The following is an 18716-nucleotide window of genomic DNA, read 5'->3' as shown; positions in this document are numbered from 1 at the left end:
ACAACGTAAATATAATCCATCACAAGGGATATTTATCTAGGTTGTTTGTTTGCTGAGGTCAAATAAACCACAAGGAAAAAAAATCCAATAGTCATTCCTATGGTGCGTCGGAGGCCGTTTTATTTTTACATCTGATTATGAACAAACAGGCACAGCAGGTACTTTATAATAATACATTACATTTCAGTCATTTCACGTTATATATTTAAAGCAGAATTCATAGAGAAGCACCAAGTACAGTATTTTCATTTGGGAATGTATAGAATGAATCATTAAAGTACAGTACTCATAAATGCACCTGCCACCACTGATTGTGGTAGACCTTAATATGCAAAGATGGTAACTCAGTTGTGTCTCAGACTTGCATCATGTATCTTAGACTTTACGTATAACCTAAAATATATATTCAAAATAATGTAGAGAATGCTCCAGTAGTTCGGCATTTCTGCTCTGGCAACTACACATCCTTCCAGGAAAATGATTACATTGAGTTGAGGTCGTTAAATTAACGTTTTTGCACTGTTGAGTGAAAATACAAAATAAAAAAATGAAAGTATCAAGTGTCTTAACCATAACAAAGGAAAAATTAAACATTAAAGCACTTTTATAATTAAAGTAAAATGAAAACAGAAAACTTGACTTGATTTATAAAATGTTTATTCATGTTAACATAGGTGATACATTGGGATTCAAACAGTTCCACAAGGCTTTTAGATACTACAGTTGAATGAATAGCAAAACAATAGTGGTCCAAATCTCTAGTGACAATCACCGGACAGACTAACAAATTACCCTTATGTAAGATGTGTACAAACCTGCGTTGAAAATTACTAAACTTGACACTTGGACTTGTGTGTTACGGCAATTGCTCCCCTTCCAGTGTAATATCTCAAGAGACATGCATGACACAATTGTCGTTTTCCCATTAAAAAGGTCCCTGCATTTGGTCAGACCCACCATTTGCTGCCAAAGACACGCTTCAAAGTGGCTCCATAACCAGGGCAGAAAGTGAGGAATTAACCATTGGACACAATTTGGCTGTTACAGCAATTGTTGCCAGCATGTAAAGTGCACAGGCGTCCCTGCAGTATGAGAACTAGATTCGTTTGAAGTTTAACTTCAGCCGCTCTAACTGTACCACGCAACTGTATAGAGACAGACACACTACAAAAAGATATGAGAGAAACTATTATTTATTTTTAACAATTCTTATTGGGAAACAACCCAGAATTTCTCACAACTTCCAGTCGCACTAACTCTAAATTGAGCAAGGGGTCTGATTTCATGTCAAGCTATCAATCACTTTTTTCCTTTACAGCTGAAACTGCACAAATGGGAAGGCCGGGACAAACACAAACCAAAGAAATGGATGGTTTCTCTTTTTACTAGTCTTGACCAAATCTGAATTGCAGAAGAATGTTTTTTATTAATTATTTTCCTTACACTACATTTTCAGCAGTGGCTTTCATAGGTAGAATGTTTGAGTGGAGCATTAAGGAATGAAGGATGTGTAAAAAGTTTTTTTTTTTCCCTTTTGTTGTTTTTGGAAATAACCCCCAGTGAGGGACTGTTTGTTTTAGTTCTCGTTCTCGCCAGCCTCTCCTCCTTCTCCACCATCACCCTCCTCAGCAGCACTGTCAGATGTCCATAACTGAGAAAAGACAGACAGACATTTGTTTAAAATACAGTCAAATATCCAGACTCACTCGTTTCTGACGCCTGATATTTTACATTTTTAAAAAAAATTACTGTTTATTGGTATATTCACAAATCCATTATCAATAATGTAAACAAATCTACCAAGCCACCAAAAAAAATTATCATTTACATGTTTGAACTTGTATCTTTATTCACTACCATCGAGAAGCACCACGACACACTTTAGAGCCTCGCTAAATATATCACTGTTCAAATGCCAGAGTTGTGTACAGGTGTCCAGTTTCCCTTTGTTCCTGGCAATGGAAGGAGACATAACTGAGATGTCATCGTTGAAGACTAATTCATGCTTCCTCGTAGCCTACAGCAGAACATTTTGCAAACTTTGGTTGTGGCGGAGACATTTTTAATTCAATAAAAGCAGCTCTAAAAAGTCAAAACATCTTACACTGCCAGCCAGCAGCTCATGCTGACCAGCTCATCTCCCAGCAGTGGGCAGTGAGGGGGCAGGATTATCCAAAATTTGAACTGGACTACTATTGGTTAGTCAGGTGTAAGGTAACACTTGAGTCCAGTTCATACTCTTTGTGAAGCTGGGATTCTATCTAATTCTTGGGGGACGTGAGTTATGGCACAAGTAAATGTCCTATCTTTTCCTTCACATCTCCAAGTTTATAACAACCACAAAATGGATTTTCACCATGTAGAATCCATTGTGGAACAAGCATGGTGCGGTTTATCGATAGTACAGATTATTTTTGTGTCATGTGATAGCAGAAGACTCACTGTCAGATTGTCTCTGAGGAGCTGCATGATAAGAGTGCTGTCTTTGTAGGAATCCTCACTTAGCTGGTCGAGCTCCGCAATGGCATCGTCAAACGCCTGCAAGCAAAACCACAAATGTTAACACTTTGAACATGGTCCATCTCCGGCTGTTTACAACTTAACAAATGGGTAAGTGGCTGATTTTAGTGAGAAAGGTCTACAGACCTTTTTGGCCAATTCACAAGCTTTCTCTGGGCAGCTGAGGATCTCATAGAAGAAGACGGAAAAGTTAAGTGCCAGGCCCAAGCGAATGGGATGTGTCGGGGGCATCTCCTGGCTGATTTCAAGCGCACACTCGTATGCATCCTGTGACTCTTTCATGGGGTCTAAAGACAGAAAAATGAATCAAATAAATTATGTCAACGTATGCGTGTGCCAAGACTGACATACAAGTTCATTTACAGCGACTTCATTTTAAAACTCTGAACAGCCACAGACTTTAATTTCACCAAAATTTGTTCAAGCAGGGCATCTTAGATATCATAAAAAAATAACAGGTTATTGAAAAAGCTGTAAAATTAAACATTCTGAGTAATTAGGATGACAATGAGCAAAGGGCCATTTCAGCAGACTACCAGGAAACCACTGGTGGTGATCAAATGTTTTTTTCTTTTTTAGAAGTTGCTAGTGTGTCAGTATGTTGCATAAATTGAGTGTAACAAAGAATTCCTGAACAACAACTTGCAACTCTTAGTATTAGCACATTTCTGTAGCATACCATCTTCCTGAAGTTAGGTAGATCACTTTGGAAAACAGACCATCAGTGACAGCAGATGGTGACAAAATTCTGTCACAATACATTTTCCCTGTGGGAAGCTAGAATAACACTGTTAGGTCCCACCTACTCCTACAATCAGATATATTTCTATTTAAAGTGTCAGGAGGTGCCTATACATAAATGACACAGTGGCTAATCTTTGCTTATACATACATATTCATGAAAAAGATAATTGGACACCTTAATGACTACTCTCTACAAAGAACACAAAGAAGCAAAGTGCTGACGTCTTAAAAAACGGGAATGAAGGTAAATAAAGGTGGTTATGATGTAAACTCACCTTTTTTGTCTGAAGCGACTTCAGCAAGGTATCTATGGTAGTCCCCTTTCATCTTTTGATAGAAGACTTTGCTCTCTGCTTGCTTGGCATTTTTAATTAAATATTCTTTCAGGAGTAACTGTGAAGACAGAAAAAAATAAAAAAAATCACATATTAGACGCAAGAACAGAGCAGTACACTTCAGAACAAATCAGCCAAATCACAAGCACATCATGACATCTAACTGGCAATCAGGGCCAAATCTCAAGGATCATTCGCTGAAAATGCAGTCAATGTTTATACAATTGTCACCAATGGTGCCATATTGGGCAAAAATTAAGTTTTGAAAAAAACACACTAGCTTTGCATAGCACAATATGAAATGGCTGTGGCTGGCTCATCCAAATTTCCAATTAGCCAATATCCACCAGAATGCACTTTTCCTTTCCCTCTTCATAGGTGCTCAGCTCGATGAATAATGACTACAGTTCTGCTCCATTGGTAGTCAAGTGCATATTCACATTCACTGACATTTAGAGGGAGCATTTTGTTTGTCAAAGTCCCTCCAAGTTGTCCACAACAAGGCTAAGCCTCTGGTCTGTCCTGTGAGGCCTGTGCTACAAAGCAGGATTTGAGGGTAGGGAGGTATAGCTCTGGGTTTCTAGGACTATGATGGCGTTTCACTTCTTACCGTGGTACATGACTATGTTCAATTATACTGAACACCCAACCTCTAGTGTAGCAGGTAATGGTAACAGATCAACGTAAGTTAGAAACACCGCCACTGACCAATGAATTATCTGGGAAAACAGCATCATCATTCCTTCTCTTCCAGTTGGAGCCTTCAGCTTTGAGTTTATAAAAACAATATAGCAAAACAATGCAATGTTTGTTTTTAAAACATTTACATTGTTAAAACCTGTGCTGTCACACTAGAAAGAAGTAGCGCAGCTTTGAATCTCTCGTCCAACTAGTTGTTTAAAAAAGCAAAGAATATAAACATCATAATAAACAGTAGTTTTAGTAGCAAAATATGTGATGTAGGAAAATATAGAACAAATCAGATGTTGCCACATTCTGTGATTCCACTCTATGTTAAGGCATTTGTCTTTCAATGGACATTCTTGGAATATTATGAAGGCTAATTAATGTCACTGAAAGAGCAGATTAACCATTTCACCCTGGGGGAAAAAAATGCTTGCCAACACTTTAACTCTGGTAAAAGAGTGACAATACCTACTGTGAAGATAGAAAGCAAAGTACTGAGAGCCAACACCCAAACATAACTTTCCTTTAACTTACAGAAATTTATTTTTACAAAAGCAAAAGTGGTTTTCCAGCAAAGCAGCCACTCCCTGGTCATTTACTGACACAAGATTGGCTCAGCTGAAACACGTTTCAAGTGCTAAGCATTCCTTTTTCATTGCCTGCGCTGCACAGCAGACAAAAAGAGGAGTAGATTTGCTCTCAGAGCTTTCACACAAAGCTCTCATTTCAGTGACCAGTGCTAAACACAAAGCACAAACAATACTGCTGGATGAAAGCCTGGCTGGAGTGTGTGAATGCTGCTACATGCCAAACAAATTGATATATGCATTCCAAATATGGACTAATCCCTCAATCCATGTAGCAAGATTGCCATTAGCTCCACAGGGTCTGGTTTAAGACTGTTGTAGGTATTTTTTCCTCTTTACTCAGCAAATGTGATAATCAGGGAAAAAAATAGCTACCACTCAAATGTCAAGCAAGTCTAAGCTCAAAATCCAGTTGGCAAAACCCAATTAACATTTTTGGAGTGTTTTATGGATTCTGAAGCTCTAGGTATCAAGGTACAATTTACAATGTCATGTTCTAAGCTGCCAATAGGCCTGAATCAGGTAACACTCTGCAGGGTTTCAAGGTTTATAATCACATCCTATGTGGAAACTGGAAGCCAAGCATCCCCATGCCTCTGCTTCCGGTTGAGATGCCATGTCCATGTGGTATCACTGTGTGCTGTTAGGCAAATCACGACAAAGGAGGGCACACGAGCAGCTTACTCGTCTGCCAGTTTTTGCTTTTCTGCCTTTGTGGGGGCCTTACTATCACGTCAGGCTTCTGCAAACAAATTAAGGAATGAGGACTGACACACACCCTTCTCTGCTGACAAACCCTCAGTCAACAGTCACTAACAGAGATGTTGAAAGCTGAGTCACAGCCATGGAGGCTCACGTTGTCCGGAGCACACATAGGAAGCTCTCGGAGAACGAATGGTCCCTACAGGTTTGCAGTGCATTTTAAAAGACAGCAGCTCAGGGAAATTATCTCGATCTTACTGCTAAGTCCCCTCACCCATATCCTCTAATCTCCATCTCAACTAATCCATTATCTAGGCAGGCGACGAACAATGTAAAGCTGTGGTGCTGCATTAGATTAAGCAAGAGGTGAAAGCATACAACCTAGTATTCCAGTAACTCCACATCTTAAAACATGGTCACTTATGCTTGAGAATGCATTTGTTTCACCTGGTTTTAATTGCAAGCAATGCAGGATGTCATTTTTGGCGATCTGTATAAACTAGACTTGAGGGAAAATGAGTCATTTATGCATGTACATTCTTGCACTTGGGTAACCACATTAGACTACTATCTGCCAGATGGGACTACATAGATACTACGCATAGGACACAGCTGTAGGGATACAGCGTACATTTCCTGTATGATTCCTGGGTTCGCTCTCTATCCATTCAGACACACCTTGCTGAAATGGTAACTGCTATGACCTTTTTGTCAGTTCACGCCCTCTCAAGGTTTCAAGCCCATTGTTCTAAATCCAGATTCCCAAAAGGCAGGAACAGTGGGAGGACTACATAATACTTCCTTGTCCTCTCTGGCTTTAGAGGCCATATTTCTACAACCATAGGGCAGGAAACCATAGTGATGCATGCCATTTGACATAAATTATTGCACTAAATTAATCATGCCACTATAAATGTTGTGTGGGAAGCTTTGTAACAAAAAGAAACACCTATTAAAGAACAAAATAAAACAACAACTCTCTTCTACGTTTCTCACGATATTACTGACAGGACTACAGATGGCTATAGTAATAATTTAACTACAAATAAAACAGGTAACATGCCACAGACTTAAAACTGTGGAGAAAATGCTGATACGTTACCAGAACTTCCTCGCAGACCACGCGCAGCTCCCCCTCCACCTTTTCCCGATATTCTTTGACCATGGGCAGCTTCTTGTCGCCAGCGTCGGTCTTACTTTCAATGCTGGACAGCACCCTCCAGGCAGACCGCTTTGCCCCGACCACATTTTTGTAGGCGACGGACAGCAGGTTCCTCTGCTCGTCCGTCAGCTCCTCTGAATTCTCGGTAACCTCCTTCATAAATTTGGCCATGTCTTCATAGCGCTCAGCCTGCTCAGCCAGCTTGGCCGTCTGAATAAGAGTCGCTGTATCCGTAGACATAGTTTATTTGTGAGGATGGAGAAATCAGAAATCCGGGTGTGTGGCAGTCGGGGACCGACGGTGTTCTTCCTCACAAGCTGTGGAAGTGAGACGATACAATTAGCTATTTTAGCAGAATTTAGGCACGCATCCGCATGAGGTTTAAGGTAGCACAGTCTCACTGATTTTAATACACGCCCTGGGAGATAAATTCGTTCGATTTGAAGATTTTTAAAAAATCATTTTATAGCTTATCTACACCAATACGCCGTGTAAAACAAAACAATGAACAAACTATCTATATAAAGGGTTTCCCCAACTGGGGATAGCAAACCCGCCACAAAGCTGTCTGGTGCACCTTGCAAGCAAATTAGCAAAAACTAGTAGCCACTGGTAGCTACATCGACCACTCCTTTTTGACATACATGTCGCATTACAATTACTCATACGAGGCACCAACCGAGATCACAATTCGTCAGTTTAACGCTTAACCGGCGATTTAAAGGAAACAAGTTCAAATACTCATCGTTTCTGACCTGCTGAGGTCCAAATTCGCTCCCCAAGCTGGATAGAGAGGTTGGGTTGAAAGGCAAAGAATAGCGGCAGCAAAATAACTCAACCGTACCTGCTAAAATAGAAGACGGCTTATGTGAAGGCTAATTTGTCCAATCATAACTCAGAGTTTCACTTAATAGTCAGGAAGTGTTAGCGGTGTAAACCAATAGTTGCTCAGAAAAGCGACAAAGAGGCGGAACTTGTGTGGTAGTTTCACTGACCGGAACTCTGCAGAGACTGCGGCCACGGGGTTTCCTCCAATTAGAGCAAGGGATGAAGACGTCATCGTATTGCCATGGTGATGCTCAGCCAATCAATGGCGTGCTTTTTTCACACTCTGCAGGCGCTGTAAGCGGGTGTGGCCCTTGTTACTTTCAGTTGTTGGACATTTGTTCTTCTTCTGTAAAGGCTTTACTTTGTTTAATCTTATTTTCTGTTCCCATAGCATTACCAAAACCACCCATTAAATGATTATGAGTTGGCATAATGATGACTATTATTATTATTATTATTATTATTATTATTATTATTATTATTATTATTATTATTATTATTATTATTATTATTATTATTATTATTATTATTATATAATAAAAAAAAATTTAATTGCCCCCTGGGGACAAATAAAGTTTTCTGAAACTGAATGATTTCATTTCTATAGCACTTTGAAGACAAGGGTTTAATTTGGCAGACGAAACAGACAAGCAAGATTATTCACCTCGTGTACCAAACATTCTTTACAGGCAAAGGTACAAACATTTAAAACATGTAAAAGATAAAATACAAAACAGCAACTGTGTCCTTGTAATTAAAGTAATTAATACTGAATAATGAATACATCCAGTCAGACAAATGGAAATAAGCTACTTTAACTGAAAGAGATTGTTATTTGTACACATTTTTGTTAGCAATTAAGCTACTTTGACTGTTAGTAGGGTGGGGAGTTGAATCTCAACTTTGAAGCCAACTTGGACAAAAATGTATGAAGGCCTCTGAAAAATGAAAACTATGACATTTACTCATGTAAACTGAACAAAGTGTCTGCTGTTAAAAATCATGTGATGGACACGAGAAGAGATCGTTTTGTCGACTCGAATGGCAATATTCATTGTAATAAAGAAACGTCAACTCATGCAACTGTGTGTCTCTGAGTGTAATAGTTTTGGGACAACAGTGGGACTCTGTGGCACGTTAGTTATAAACTGAGGCTTTGTTGAGTTCATATAGGCTATTACCCGCACTTATCTGTAATATGTGATTACTTGCTGGGCGATGAAAACAATGGATATAAAATACTTTGGATCTGCATTAAAGTTGAAATCAGTAACACTGATCTACCCATTTCAAAGGTCTTTTATGTTCACAATTTAAACTTTCTCACCCTGAGCTTTACACTTGCCTGAGCCCCACCTTTAGCGACAAAGCGAGTCAACGTGCTGAGGCCAGAGAAAGACGTGGGCTTGTGGAATGCATAAAAACCTTTGGGTGTGGCTGTTCTCAGCTGAAACCTGTCTAAGAGGCAACAGCTCTCACTTTCTCTGACACTTGACAGGTTAGCATGTGTGAACATACAGATCACGTGCACCAGGTCGACCCATCATGCTGCCAGAAACCTGCAAGGTGTCATCCTGATGGGTTGATAATTCTTCCTGTTTTGGTGATTAATAGAAATAGTTCTGTGAAAAGTCAGCAATGGGACTAATACAAAAAAAGTACATCTTATTTCACATAATTATTGTACATTACTGGGCTTGACGTGCAGTACAGTAAAATACAGTCTTGGTTTGCCTCCTGTGCTATTTGTAGCATGAATGTTTTTTGCTTTGAATCATAGTCTATTACGTAGCCCCGATTCTGTGTGCTTAGTCATATATCCCTAAGGTTAGTGCAGATGCATTATTTACCATTGCTGACAGGCTACAGACAAGCTAGTAGGAGCTTTAACCAAAGCCTCAGCTAGAAGAAGCCAGAACAGCACACAAACATGTTCCTTTACTGCTTTATAGGTTATCATTATCTCCCCTTCTGATCATGACACAGAAAATAACTTAAAAGCTGTTAATACATTTAGTTATTGACTCCTTTCCTCTTAGTGGTTGACTTGAGGCCTTCCTTTAGATTAAGTCTGACATCTAAGGTGGTTTCGGGTCTTGATGGCCTTGTGGAGTCACAAGTGATTTAGAGAAACTGCATTCCAGGTAAACAAACTGCTAACATTCATGATTATAACCTTGATTTGTTTTTACTAGATACTATTTATGCAGCAAAAAAGATCAAAATCATCCATTATATGGCTAACTATAATATTTTCCTCATCCAATGGAGTTTTGGCATTGATGTATTATGTAAATCATGAAAGTATTAACTTCACACTTTCATACCCATTTCACTCACAGCTCCTCCTACACTGTAATTATATAGAAAAAGAATAAATAAAATAAGTTTATTGTTTGTCGTGTGAGTGTGCCTAAGATGCCTGGCTGGCATTACGTAACATTATATCATTACACAGTGTCTTGTGGCTTTGAACAAATACAGATTATTTCAAAACTAGATATGTTTATATAAAGCTGCAAACGCAATTTTATTTTACTGTTGTATCACAAATAATACATAAAATAATAATAAAAATAATACATGTGACAGACTGAATTGCTCTACAGTTACAGCAGCAGTACAGTGAACATTGAAGCCTCTTCCTGCTTTGACAGACTTTGACAGAGGTTTCAGTCCAATGTGATGTGCTGATCCATGTGTTCGGACTCTAGCAAGAAATTTTGTCTTATGAAATCTAAGAAGTAGGTAAAAATCCAAACAAATTAAAAGGAAATACAAATAACTTTATAAAAGAAATGGATGGAGGTGTACAATCTGTGGATGTGCATTCTGATAAAGTGTGTGTTAAATTCATTTTGACTCGCAAACACAATCATGTCCTCTCCCTCAACTTATAAGTCCTTATTTAAATGATCACTTTCGTGGTCTCCCTATAGGTTAAAAACTGAGACGTCTATTTTTGTCATTAGACGTGATGTTCTCAGATGAAGAGTGTGCTGTCCGCAGTAGGCCGAGATGGCCATAAATAGCTGTGGTTAATAGGTTGTGAAGTCCCAGGGCCTCAGCTCCAGTTTTGAGCTACTTCAGCCTGCAGCATGGCAACTTCTATCCTACAGCTCATGTCAACATTTCCTGTTGTTTCATCTGACATGTAGAGAAGCCACAATGTCAAGTTTAAAAATAAAAAAAGTGCTCAAATACTGCAGTGGAAGGGACAGAGACATTTTGTCACTGTATCGAAGCGTGGCAGAAACTGAGACTTGAACCTGACACAGATTTTGTGGGGAAAAAAATTGCAAAATCAAATTCTAAACACAACCTGAGAGATCAAGCTGCACTGTAGCTTTTTGTCATAAACACAGATATTTTTTTCACAAATTACATTTAAACGGATCAGCCATGCACCTGGGATTAACCTGAAGCTTTACAAAACAAAAACTAATTCAAAATGCAATGCTGTGTCAACACCTTGTAGGTTCAGGTTTAAAAATTTAGCGGCTTAGCTTAACTTTAGTAGCTTTATTCAGGATGTATTCACGAAGGAGTCATCACATCACATCTGCAAGGGCAATGCACACGAGTCTGCTTTTACCATGGAGACTAGATGCAAACATCTTGACCTGTAATCCATTTTAAACTCTGAAATGATTCCATTGTCATCAGATAAATGTGGTTTATTCAGACTGCAGGTTTCTGTGAATGTTTTGAATGTTTGTGCTTAGACAGTATGAGACAGATGTGGCAAATATCCTGTACATCTCAAGTCACTGAAAGTAGAGCAGTGCCTGAATCCAGGTTTTGTCTGTCATTGATTTAGCCCCATTTATGCAGAAGCCATTGGCCTACAAAACATCCCTACAGTGATGTTGCCTAGCAACAGGAGCTCTGCCCACATGAAGCCAAAAGGTCTGCTGAGGATCCCAAAAAGAAGCCCAAAATGGCCACCACCCATCCCGGTGACTTCAGAGTCAACACTTCCTAAAGTTCCTAAGCAATACACTCAGCATGTTTAAAGTAGATTAGACTGGTGTGTAGCTTTTTATTGTATGAGCAGTCTCCATAGTGCTGGTGTCCTGAACAGTTAAAGGTAAGGCTGCTTCAAAGGCACAGATGGAGATCAGAGACCTACTTAACATTTACTTCATCCTAAATGTAGGCTTTTCACATTTTAATTCGATTTTAGTTAGTTTTTTTTACATTTACTTTGTAATGCTATATGTGGAAGTGTTTCTTGCAGTGGATATTTTGACTTACTAAGCAAAAAACTACCTCAATTATTTAGAAAAGTGTTACCGACCCACCTAAAAGTGCCTAAACTGCGCTTATATGTCAGAACGCCTCCTTTAAAATGTCTTTTCATGCCATTCATCTTGAAGGAAGGAGGATTTCTAGGTTGCTCTACCACTACCCTCCATCTCATCTGAATCACAACAAGTCAGATGGAATGGGTGGTGATACTTGTTTCCTTTAAGATGAATAAGGTATACTTTAGGACGTAAAATAGTTGGTGCTTTTTTTTAAGAATTAGTTATTTAGTTATCGGAGCTGCCTTCAGTGCTCCACCCAAAAGGATTTCCCATTCTTGAAAACAACCTGGCAACTGCAGACGTCTTTGGGGTTGAATAAGACATGATGTTCAGTTGGATTTTTTGGATATTTAACAACAGCATTATCAAAAGTTGTTTAATCTTCTCTCTTTATTAAAAGCAGACTCAGACATTTATGTCACCCAGTCACAGGTGTCATCCAGGTGTTTTATGATGGCATCCATGTCTTGTACATGCATTGTGGTTTTAGGAAGGGATTTAAGATCAACTTCACTATGAGAGCAGAGATGACTTCAGTCCTCCTTCCATCTTAAGGTGTTTCTGAGGTGTGCTTTTAGATGCCCCTTTTTCTCAAACCTGTAGCCAAATCAGTGGGACCCTACATTCTGAGGTGCACCTTCTAGGGCAAGAGGGTTTGTGTAAATGAGTACATTCTCCTTTTGTGTTGAAAAGCATTAACTCGCCTATTTATCATGAAGAATAATTCATCATATGACACAGAAAATGAATTCAGGGATGATGACCGTGAGTGACAAAAAGAACCTAAACAAAACAGAAAAAAATAACAACTGAAACTTTAAAAAAATACTACAAAAGCAATACAGGAAACAGATATTAAAGAAAACCTTAAAATGTCATGTCAAATACACAACCCATTCCCCAACAGGGAAGCAAGAATCAACTGCTGAAAGGCTAAACAGCTGTGCACACAAAGGATCATTGTCTGGAGCATTCCTGCATCCTGAACTGATCGTTTTACTCACTTTATACCTCCAGGCCAGTTTGGTGGAACTATCCTCCTTTGTTTTATTCCAAACCCATCCCAGAACCATCTCTTTTATTAATCTTCTGCTCATCATCGACAAAATCATAAAACAAGACACTCATTATAAAACTGAACCAGATTTAGAAGAATCCCTGAGGTTTCAAAGGGCTGGGTCTTCTGACCAGTTCAATCAAATATTAATACAAATCTTCAAAACACAATTTGTTGGTTTTCATGAAAATCAGTGATAACTGTCCCTTACTGTGTAATAAGAAAGGACATGATACATGATGAGATGTTGAGTGATGGAAGAAACTGTGACGGTGATGTCCCACTTTGTGTCTTCCAGTGAAGGTGGTCGCCTTGGGTTGTTAAATAGATTTGCAGAGCACAGACCGAGGAGCCCAACACACCAGTATCATGTATTAAATAAGTGATGACATTTTGTGTTGAAAAATCAGACAAATGACTATTGAAAGACACACAATGACCACAATAAGACACAGATGTTTTTTGTAGTCTTGCTCCTGTGTAGGCGGGTTGGGGGCCTTCTGTTATCAGGGGGCTCATTGTCTGTTCATGACTGTAGGCCATTTGGAGTAATAGTAGCTATTTATCTTATTTATACTGCAAAGAATGTGGGCTCTTTTTAAAAACATGCCACCATTCGTAAAAACAGGGCTACACCCAGCTACACCACAGGTCTTAGCTACACTTAGCATGCCACCTGTATGACTGAAATCCCCTGGTTCTGGCCCAAGAGACTTTTCCAACGCACAGTGTTGTTGTCAGCTCACTCCACAGACACCACAACCTCAGTTACTCATTGTGAATGCCTCATTCTGGTTTAACATACTGACTTAAAGGTTTAGAGCATATTCCAGTGACCCCGCCAAAACACTGTGGTGCATTTCCTGTGCTGTACTGGACTATAAATCTGGCACCCTGGTGTTCTCTGAAGGTGTTAATGTACAGTGCCTATTAAAAGTATTCACTCCCTTTGAAGTTTTCCTACTTTTCAACATTGAATCATTTCATTTTATTTGTCTTTTTGGACAAGAATTTACAGAAAAATACTTACATGCCAAAGTGAAAACAGGTTTCTACAAAGTAATGCCACTTCATTAAAATGATAAAAGGCAAAATAAGTGCTTGCGGAAGTATTCACCCCCTTTAAAACTGCCTCACATAATTCAATACAGGTGCGGTCGACTGGTGCTATAAGTCACGCAGTGAGTGAAAGGGAGATCATCAGGGTACAGTAAATGGGTATTAAGTGATTTTAGTATAAAGCCACCTGTATCTGGAAAGTCCAGTCACTGGTGAGTCAGTATTCCTGGTTATAACTACACCATGAAGACAAAAAAACGCTACAAGCAAAACCATGAACGGGTTATTGAAAGGCATAGGTCAGGGCATGGGTTACCAGAATATTTTCAAGTCACTGAATAGCCATTGGAGTACAGATGAATCCATTATAAAGAAATGGAAGTATCACATGCATAAATCTGTCTAGAGCCAAAAAACTGAGTGACTGTGCGAGAAAGAGACTAGTAAGGGCGGCCACCAACACACCTATGAGTGCTCTGAAGGAGTTATAAGCATTAGCAGCTGGGTTTCAGCAGTCACAACTTTGTAGGAGAATGGCAAAGAGAAAGCCACTGTTGAAAAACCTCATATCAAATCTAGAAGGCATGTAGGAGCCTCTGAAGTGAACCTGAAGAAGATTATTTGGTCTGCCAAGACCAAAATGGAGCTGTTTGGCCATCAGAGTAGATGCTACATTTGGCAGAGACCAAACACTGCACATCATCATAAACACATCATCCCCACTGTGAAGCATGGTGGTGGCAGCATCATGATGTGGGAATGCTTCTCAGCAGCAGGCCTTGGAAGGTTTGTACAGGTGAAGGGTAAAATGGATGCAGTAAAGTACAAGGAAATCCTGGAGGACAACCTTTGGCTTGGGAGAAGATTTGTTTTCCAGCAAGACGACGACAAAAAGCATACAGCCAAAGCTATACAGACAAGGTTGAACGACATCAAGGTGAATGTTCTGAAGTAGCCAAGTCATAGTACAGACATCAATCCAGCTGAGAATTTGAGGTCGGACTTTAAAAGAGCTGTTCTCTCATGAGCCCTGTGCAAACTGACCAAGCTTGAGCAGTTTTGCAAAGAAGAACGGGATAGCATCCAGATGTCCAAGGCCGATTGAGACCTGTCCACACAGGGTCAGTGCTGTTATTGCGACCAAAGGTGCGTCTACTAAATAATGAGTCGAGGGAGTGAACACTTATGCAATCACTCATTTTATATTTTATATTTTTAATGAACTGACATTTGTTTTGTGGAAATCTGTTGTCATGTTGTCATGGAAAGTATATTTTCTGTAAATTCTTGTCAAAAAATTTTATTGACTAGGATTCGATGTTGCAGTGAAAAGGTGAAACTTCCAAGGAGGTGAATATATAGGAACCAGGAACTGTATATCTTGGTTGTTTGGTCATACCATATTGAAGCCTTAGAGCCTTTCATTTTGACGAAAAAAAACAATGATTTGTTTCATAACCAAAGACAAAAGACTGTAATCTGCTTCTACATGAAAGCCAGTGAGCTTATTAAACAGTCAAACACATAGTCCACTGCTTCATGTTCTAATTAGCATGGACCACATGAAACGGTTTGGGGGGGTTGGTGTTAATTATTAAGTGGCTGAGTCAGTTCCAGCAACAGACAGGTCACTAGGAACAGGACACTGAGCTCTTTTCCAATGAATTAAAGCCACTCTGCTTTTGAAGCTAATATTTGCTACTTTTATGCGATGCTGTCACGCTCAAACCATCGCATATTCCCATTCCCACACACTGACAAAATCACTTCCTTCAGCGCACGTTTGCTCACAGCCCCTCGGTCTGCGGTGGAGTGCAGCTCGTAGTAAAACTGAACAGACAATCATGAGTTTCCATCCCGTCCTCCACCCCTCCCTCCTCGTCTCCTCCCTACCCTGATTATTCTGACAGTGCACTCTGTCTTTTCTGGGTTGCCTCTGCATGCCTCTGGGGTACAGGTTATGGAGATAAACTTAGCAACAGCTAGCTGGGTCAGTCTGCACATCCTAATAGAAAGAAAGAGAGAGAAAGAACGAGGAAGAGCATGTGGGGGATTCAGCATGTGCCTGAATATGTGAGACTAAGCAGGTAAATCAGGTCAGCTTTTAACAGTGAAATCTCAGTTTCAGTGTTAAAGCTGAAACTACGGTTTTGTTGGCTTACTGGGAAATCAGTCGCAAAGAAAAGATATCACGAATAGAGTCAACCTCAATATTTCCTAGTTGATACTGTTCAAGATTAGTCATTAGGGTAAATTATTCTGTTGTTATTTGGCCTCAAACAGTATAATTGAAAATGAACAGAGAAGACATTCTGAGTATCTAAAGTAAACCTTCAAACACAACAATCAGATTTAAATAATTCATCTGTCATTGGAGGTCCCTTTAGGATAAATAAATAAGAAGTGGGTTGAGAAGGTTATCGTTCACTGTTTCAATAATTTACTTTTCTAAATGCTATATTTGGAAATGGGCTTGGAGCCACAACACTCTGTGGCCAGAAATACACAAGGATATCCCTGCAGGAAGCGGTTCCACTGTGTCTTGCTGGAAACAATGCTTCTCCAGATAGTTATTTATGACCCAAATATGGAAAATCTCTTAAGACGTTTGGTGCTTTGTTCCTGAATGCGTTCTCCTGTGTGGATTTTTGCGTCTTTTTGGCTTTCAACTCTTTACCTAAAGTTATGCAACAACAACAGCACTGTGGTGCATGAAAAGGAGAGCCAGCAAATATATATTTTAACTTCAGGTTATTGTCTGCTGAGTTGATTATGCAAGACTGTTAATCTCAACCAGACGGACATCAGTGTGGTCTTTAAGTTTTACACTTGCGATGAATGATTTTCTTCCACAGGCACAGAACTGTCGGCACGTTGGCTTCGCTTCACTGAGGTTGTCTGGCTGAAAGACTGAGAAGCACAGACGGCAGAGGAGAGAGAGACAGAGAGAGGCTTCAATCTGTGACCAGGCCTCAGGTCATGTTCTGCTCTGATGATGAGCTCTCTGCTCTCGTTTCTATTTTCTCCTCTCCTTACACCTTTTTATAAAAGTTTGAGTTTGACTATTACAGCACAGTTACATAATGAAGAAATTATAGTGAACATTAATGATCTTGATTTGCATTCATACAGCAGAGGTCCAACTCTATTAGACAAATGCAGCACAATCTCCGAAAATGTATGTAAATGTCAGACATTTTGCAGCAGGTTAACTGTCACTGTGTCTGCCCTGCCTTGAGGCAACAGGAAACAAACTGAGCTGAGAGTCTTAAACTGTTTCAGAGCAGTAAAGCAGGTTATTCATCGTCTGACTGGGACATAAAGTACCACAGCCATAACATTAGCTAGATTATTTAGAGTGCCGTGGGAAGCAGAGTATGTGGAGAAAATCCAGACACAAGAAACTCTTGCTAAGAGGCACTACTGCGGGTCACAAAGTGCCTCTGCAAAATTCTTACGGTATTCACATTTATATTTTGGACACCTCTAAAGGAAATGCATCTGTCTGGATGCTAGGCTGCAGTGTTAACGGTTCAGATGTTCTGTCAGTTGGATTTCTCTGCAGAGGGATTCTTACTGGGTCAAATGCATGCAGTATGCTCATACACTACATTTAATAATTGTGCAGACTGATAATAAATGTGATTAGTGCATTGCTGAGTGTCAGTCCACCTCATTGCAACATTATCTGCCTGTAGCTGTTGTTCACTCACAATAATAACTGTTCTTTTTTAGTTGACATTTTGCCCCATTATCACATCAAATTTGTCCAATGCCTTGTCACCAAATACCTGCAAAACAAAGCAGCCACGGCTTTGCTTTAAATTTAAGGCTTTCAGAATTACTGTGCAAGGGCAAATATAGAAAGATGTGAATTAAGATTGACAAGGCAAACACTGGCATAAGATAGAGACATCTTCACATTAAAGAATATTTTATTGAAATAATCAATTGTTAAAAAAACAAAAAAAAACAAAACAATTAAATTACCAAAACAATATTAAACCATAAGAGGAATTAAATTGAATTTAAAAGTCTCAATACAGCATCTAAAACCACAAGTGTATTTCATTGAGGAGAGATTATATGAAGTACGACAGCAGAGATTTATTGCATGATGCGAACATGTTATAACGTGTTTTGGCGGTTAGACTCTGGTGAGAAATTACATCATAATGTAGATCATAATGGTAGGATGTTAAGACAGGACAGGAATCTACACTCAGTTACGAGTTAAAATAGGTGCGCCTGCTTAAGCTACAAAGGTACTAGAGTAAATCCAGCCTTTTTGAAGGTTAAAATCTTCAGTTCTTGTTAAAATTATGCCCATTACAGAAAGGTTTTTAAAATATTTTGCTGACCTCATTTCTAAAATAGGTCATAGAGGTAATGTCAGCATTTCCCAGTGAAACCCACACTGTAAAAAATGGGTTTTTTTGCACAATTTACTGTCTTTTTCTGACATTTTTGCTGTTTTGTTAAATTACAGTTCATAAATATCACACAAAAAACACAGAAAAAGAATATGAATTATCATGGTAATCTGTTAAAAAAAAAGTAAATAATCTGTTCTTCTACAGTATTTGACCATAAAATTGCACTATTGTTCACAGTATTTAGGTCAGCAAAGATAGCATTATTTTATAGACATTTTCCATTTTTAAGGAAAATAAGATTAAAAACAATTAATTAAATAAAATATGTATTTTTTTTAACAGTCTCAAC

The 18716-nt window shown here is 39.0% G+C and overlaps 1 protein-coding gene across 1 annotated transcript; it reads right to left on the bottom strand.

Annotated features, from left to right (window-relative positions):
* Positions 1-640: 640 nt before the first annotated feature.
* Positions 641-7650, bottom strand: LOC111565932 (14-3-3 protein zeta). The gene is made up of 6 exons (XM_023266252.3): positions 7493-7650; positions 6678-7054; positions 3540-3657; positions 2647-2807; positions 2443-2538; positions 641-1651 (listed from the first exon to the last, which is right to left on the bottom strand). Exons 2-6 carry the CDS (start codon positions 6975-6977, stop codon positions 1577-1579), a joined length of 750 nt encoding a protein of 249 aa, XP_023122020.1. The 5' UTR covers positions 6978-7054; positions 7493-7650; the 3' UTR covers positions 641-1576.
* Positions 7651-18716: the final 11066 nt, after the last annotated feature.

The sequence above is a fragment of the Amphiprion ocellaris genome, chromosome 20 (genome assembly GCF_022539595.1).
Source record: "Amphiprion ocellaris isolate individual 3 ecotype Okinawa chromosome 20, ASM2253959v1, whole genome shotgun sequence".
In the NCBI taxonomy this organism is placed as follows: domain Eukaryota; kingdom Metazoa; phylum Chordata; class Actinopteri; family Pomacentridae; genus Amphiprion; species Amphiprion ocellaris.
This window is presented reverse-complemented; position numbering and strand designations above follow the sequence as displayed.

Coding starts and splice junctions, on each gene's coding strand:
- LOC111565932 (XM_023266252.3), bottom strand. CDS start 6,977: ATGTCTACGGATACAGCGACTCTTATTCAGACGGCCAAGCTGGCTGAG. Junction 2,808..3,539: donor AGTCGCTTCAGACAAAAAAG/GTGAGTTTACAT, acceptor TTCTGTCTTTAG/ACCCCATGAAAGAGTCACAG. Junction 2,539..2,646: donor CTTGTGAATTGGCCAAAAAG/GTCTGTAGACCT, acceptor TTTTGCTTGCAG/GCGTTTGACGATGCCATTGC.